Raw genomic sequence first — 6023 nt, forward strand, 5'->3', positions numbered from 1 at the left:
TGAAACACATCTTCCTGCTTTGAAACAAGGTGCTTCAAAATATCACTTGTCTCCATAGTGACACACCTGAACAATCTTGATTTCTGAATCTCTTTATTACCTTTCGGCACTGCCTTTCTTAAAGTTATTTATGTTTGGCTGCTTTGTACACAGACCACTGTACAAACCTGTATTGTGTTACTGAGGCTACTGAAGTAAAGAACGGACACTGCTGTCTTCCAAGTGGAACATTCTAGGGGGTATTATCTATGAGGAAAATGTAACTGGGCAGCCAATCTGGGGATTTGAAGACCTTATTGTATCTGTATGTTCTAGTTAGCAGTGCATGCAAAGGAATACCTTTGGAAAGAGGAATGAGTTCCAGTGAATCAATGTGTTTGACGGTGTTAGACCAACAGCAAAGTTTCTAACCTGGGAAGAACTGAAGCTATAAACGTCAGAAGCAGGTTACTGATTTGGGGTGCTTTATACCTTAAAGAAAAGTAATTGTGACTTCCTATAATTTAATCTGAACTAGATCAGGATGCGTGATTTGCATTATTGTACATTATAAATTGTACAAAGGCAAGAAAAAATCCTGAGTTCCGATTGGTCAGCCTTGCACTAGACCTGTGATGTTATCCCAGCATAACATCACGGATCTAGTACCGACAACCTCCTCACTGAAAACCTAGACAGACATATCAATCTGCCACAACTGTCAATAACACAGAATAAATTATACAATTCCTGAAGTGAATTTTACCTTAAACAACATGACAACTGTGGAAACCTCATTTAGCAAAGAGCATTCAAATAGAGCAACCAGGAGACCAGACAGCACCTCTCAATGAGAGAAAAAAAAACATTAAAAAGACACCTGGAGATCAACTCTGAGAGACTAAAGATAGAATCTGGCAAAAATGAAGCATCCACAAAACGCCAAACCAAATGGGCAGTTTTTTATGACTGGGTAAGTGAGAGTAACACAAATATAGACTTGAAAACTGTCACGATAGAACACCTTAATACAGTTCTACAGCAATTGTATGCCGGTTAGAAATAGCTCTGGAGAGCCGTATGGCATAAGCAGTTACATGGGGCTCCGAACGGGATAAAACAGACACTTAAATGAATCGCCCAAGCTGTAACATTTATATACTATTAGAACATCATAGTAAATACTTTACTACAGTTGTAAATGGAAAATAGGAACTATTTTATGAGGCAGAATGTTATTTCCACATTAGTATGATTAAAATCACTTTTAAACATATGTAATGAGTCTTATTTGCTGTTTTTTACAGTGTCAGACATTGCATAGGAATAATGCACTGTGTCGTGCTGGGATAACATCACTTCTCGGATGTTGGATGCACTTGAGGCATGTTATCCCAGCAAAACATAAGCCCTGTCGTGCATTATTCCTGTTATATCATCTTGCAAACTTAGGTGCCTATAGACTAAGAGAAATTTGAATATAATAAACTTAAATAAATATTATTAACCAGAAAGATGAAATTGAATATGAAAATATTCCTCAAAGAGGAACTTTGCCTATAAAGGTCAGAGTCTGTAACAGGGGCACCAAGATGCCTTGTCCTGGAGTTCCAACATTGCAGCTTCCAGGGAAAAGAAACTCTTTCGAGCTCCAACTGCGAATCCAAGCAACACTTGTTATCCACACAGGAATGCATACATCCAGAGACATAGTGGAGCCATGTGTTTCATATTGTTTACTTGGATCCTTTCATTTTTTTTAATAGTTTACAGATCAATACTTTTTCAGAAAGTATTATGCAGACTTACATCTGCATGTATCAGTGATTCCTATTAATGTGTTCATTAGATTACAAACTACTGTTCACAGCATCTAGATTACAAAATGTAAAATGTTTTTTATATCTTCTACTCTTGCAAATGTTGGCCAATAGCAGCGCAGAATTAATACATCTCTCTAAATAGTGTGGGGGCCTGGGTTGCAGCATTCTATGTCAGATTGATGTAGTAGTCTAACAACCCCTGTGTTGTCATAATTATATCAATCAGGTTGGGACTACAGAAGGGCATCTGACAAGCAGAACTGGCTACTAAATATATTTAAATTATTGACTGGCATTTACATTTTTCACAACTGTATTAATACATTATATTGTTGTCTGCAGCATGAAGCAACAAATCTGCAAAATTTTTGCCATATTCAAACTTAAGCAGCTTTCAAAAAAAATATTGGAGCCTTGTTCTAATATTATTTAAATTGATCCTGGCGAAAAAAAAAAAAGTTATGGTTTGGGGAAAAATAATCAAGGATGTAATTTTGCCTGTGTGTACCAATACACTGTAAACTGTAGAGTACTTCAAACTGTCTAGTTGTAATAAAATAAAAGTAACAAGGACAACAAAAAGTTCAGTACTTGGAACTGGACACCTCCAGAAAAAGGGTGCTGATAAGAAATGTTTTTAGTAGGGTCTCAGTGGAGGCACATTAATGGCCCAGCACAAAAACAGACTATGCTGTTGAAGGTGCCACCCATTAGGCAAGTTGTTAAGCCACGCTCCTGTCGACAACTCTTTGTCAAACTCATTAATGCACCCAGCACCAGTCCTCGACTCTGAAGATGCGAAGAATCCAGTGTTTCTATTATTAGCTGTTTATTAGTTAATGATGCATTGCAGTGTCAGTCTGGTTAGCCAGCTATTAAAATCTTAATCACCTCAGGTCTCCATACACCAAGTGACAGCAACAGCAAGTACTTCTGACATTTCATTAACTAAACTTCAGATCACAAATGTGTAACATACTATTTAATTAGGGTTTGGTTTTTTTTAACCAATAAATCAGCACAACACTGTCTCCCTACAATATGCAGTAGGAGCTAAATTGTAAACAATTGTGCATGTTGAAGCATTGTTGGAGTTAAAATACTTATTTTTATTATCCATAAAGAGATTAGTTAAGTTACTTGTTAAGATGTGCAAGAAATTCTATATCAAGGCAAGATTATTTCTTTTCGAGTTCATCCTTTATTTCAATGTAATGCCAAATTATTAAATCTATATTAAACTCTAGGTGCATACACGTCTGGCACTGGAATCTCATTCCCAAGATAAATCCCAGCAATGCAGTTCTTTTAACCACAACATTCAGGAGGACATTCAGTTATGTGCTTAGCACAGCAATTAAACAAATCCAAACTAGAATGACCAAACTCTATTCAGATACAAATATCAGATTATATTGTTTGGTGAAGGGTGCAGCAAGCATGAAAGACTGATTAAATCAATTGACACAAGGGTTTATCTGATGAGGTAAAATGTACATTTATTTATTACTTACAAACTTAAAGCATATCCCAATGTACCGATACACATTAGGATCAACAGATGGTAAAATCAATTCAGTTCAAAAAGAAGCCTTCCACAAAAGAACAGGCTACATATATTAGGGGGAAGGAAACAAGATAAAATCCCCTACTCTAACCAACAATGACTGTATCCTCATCAGGGAATTCATAAAATGGCACCTCCAGATTGGCAGGTGCTGGGCCCTTTCTTATTCTTCCAGATGCATCATAATGGGAGCCATGGCAGGGGCAATAATAGCCACCGTAATCACCTGCATTAGCAATGGGCACACAACCAAGGTGAGTGCAGACGCCAAGCACAATCATCCACTTGGGTTTCTTAACTCTGTCTAAATCATGCTGGGGGTCCCGCAGCTCAGCCATGTTCACAGCTGCTTCCACCTCGATCTCCTTTGGGGTCCTGTGACGGACAAAGAGAGGCTTCCCTCTCCATTTGAAGGTCACGTTCTTGCCCTCTGGAATATCAGACAGTTTGATTTCAATTTGCGACAGTGCCAAGACGTCGGCAGAAGCACTCATAGTGGAGATGAACTGGGAGACCACAGTCTTGGCAGCATAGGCGGACACGACAACTGTTGCTCCAGTAAGCAGGTAGGAGAATCCCTTCCTACTGTCACTGCTATCCTGCGATGACTTGTTAGCATTCTGTACCTCAGGTCGTCTGTAATCGGAGAAATCAGGTACTCTGATGTCACTATGTGCAAAACGAACACTGGCAGCACCTTAAAATAAAATACATACATAAATAAAAAACATTACATTGGCTGAAATGTGTTAAAACACCCAACAGGTATACTCAGTGGATGGTCATATTAGTGAGGCACTATATGCCCAGTATTAGGCAAACCATTACCTTCTGTTAATAAAGCAACTGGAATAATTAAATCACTTGAATAAATTCAGCTGTGTACCTTTAGGACAACAGCTTTACAGTACTTAGCCTGAATAAAAGGTGAAAGCGTCAAGGTGACGAAATATATTTTTTTTAGGTTACTCAAAGAGGGGAAATCCCCACTAAATATACATAAACTAGGACATAATTTGTCTTAGTCATACCACGGCTGCAACTACCTTGGGAAATTATAAACTTTCAATATCTGCTTTTGAATGCTATACTATACCATTAAGCAGACAACATATGATTTATTATTTATTAATGAATAACCTGTTGGGACACTGTAGTTAATATAATTTTACTCAACTTTTTTTTTTTTTTTCCCCCACCCACCCAACACTTACATATTACTAAAATACCGTATATCAAAATGTTATGGAACTAATAACTGTTTCCCATGTCGTGAACTACACTGAACTGCATCGATGGCTAACAATGTTGCTCAAAATGTGGACACACTGGATTTGCATACTGTATTTAACTTTAGCTATAGATATACCTGTGTTTAGGACATTATGGTATTCTTAATGTGTTTTGCAGGCAAGCTAGGTCATCCCAACCTTGCCATCCACAGTGACCTTTCCTGGAAACTCATATTGTATTTCACTCTTCAGATGTATATTATTTAACGTACCTAATCGTGACTATACCAATTAAAAGCTTTTGTTAACTGTTTGTTATATTTTATTCTTATCTAGTTACCGGTAGTTTACGTATTTGATCTTTATTATAGCTCCGGGATACAGTCGACCTGCCGGTAGCAGTAAGACAGTAAAATTTATGAAAATACAACGTGTGTGTACACACATACACAGCAGGTTACATTAGTTAACCTTGTAATCCACATTGATATCGATTTCTACTTTAAAGTTGCATTAGGTCTTTAATTCAAAATGTGCTGATCACAGTTATTACCATAGTCTTGCGAACACAGGCCTAAACTAGGCCTGTTTATGCAACTTACATTATTTCACTATTAACTTTAATTTGAAATGCATTATATACAAGACAAGCGTAATGTTTACATGAATAATGTGAACACTTGTAACGTTACACATTAAAATATTCTACAGATGGTATGCCTTTGCCTTTATGAAGGCCCAATTCTTAATCCCCGCTACTCGAGTGAAGTTAAGGCCGAAAACTCACCATTAATGCTAGCAGAGACTGCTGGGCCGGTCTTCGGGCTTTGCCCGCTCAAGGAATCCCGGCAAAGGAAAGGTTTCTTCACGTCCTTCAGCAACTTTTCGGTATTAACAACCACTCCGGGGACAATGGGTTTCAGCTGCCCGGCCACGACATACGAAGTGGCTTGCAGGTACGGGGAAAAAGCCCCAGAGCGAGCGGCTAGCGACAACATTATGTCGGGCTTTGAGGTCCTCAATCTCGGTCACAGCGACCTTTATCAAACAGGCAAACTGAAAGACTTGCCCCGTGCGTGCAGCGTTTTTGACAAACGCCTTGCGTGGAGGCGTAATACACACGGAAGGGTTGAAGGAGATTCTAAAACTACAAAACTATTACAACAAAAAAGAAGTGGCCATAAAGAAAGATGTAATGCACTTGTAAACTAGCTGTAAAGGTTATACCGAATGAAAATGATAACAGAAAATTATTATTATTATTTATTATTATATATATATATATATATATATATATATATATATATATATATATATATATATATATATATTATAAGTTTTACGTTATTATTATTATCAGTACAGATGACTTACCTTTTTGACCAGGCAAGCAGGGTGAATCATTGGTGGTAAACAACAGTA

At 37.5% G+C, this 6023-nt stretch overlaps 1 protein-coding gene across 1 annotated transcript; it reads right to left on the reverse strand.

Annotated features, from left to right (window-relative positions):
- Positions 1-3284: 3284 nt before the first annotated feature.
- Positions 3285-5715, reverse strand: LOC117425469 (cytochrome b-c1 complex subunit Rieske, mitochondrial-like). Its single transcript, XM_034042425.3, has 2 exons — positions 5389-5715; positions 3285-4066 (listed from the first exon to the last, which is right to left on the reverse strand). The coding sequence occupies exons 1-2, from the start codon at positions 5597-5599 to the stop codon at positions 3456-3458; spliced, it is 822 nt and encodes a 273-aa protein (XP_033898316.1). The 5' UTR covers positions 5600-5715; the 3' UTR covers positions 3285-3455.
- Between the last annotated feature and the right edge of the window lie 308 nt (positions 5716-6023).

The sequence above is a fragment of the Acipenser ruthenus genome, chromosome 20 (genome assembly GCF_902713425.1).
Source record: "Acipenser ruthenus chromosome 20, fAciRut3.2 maternal haplotype, whole genome shotgun sequence".
Classification (NCBI taxonomy): domain Eukaryota; kingdom Metazoa; phylum Chordata; class Actinopteri; order Acipenseriformes; family Acipenseridae; genus Acipenser; species Acipenser ruthenus.

Coding starts and splice junctions, on each gene's coding strand:
- LOC117425469 (XM_034042425.3), bottom strand. CDS start 5,599: ATGTTGTCGCTAGCCGCTCGCTCTGGGGCTTTTTCCCCGTACCTGCAA. Junction 4,067..5,388: donor AGTCTCTGCTAGCATTAATG/GTGAGTTTTCGG, acceptor TTTTATTTTAAG/GTGCTGCCAGTGTTCGTTTT.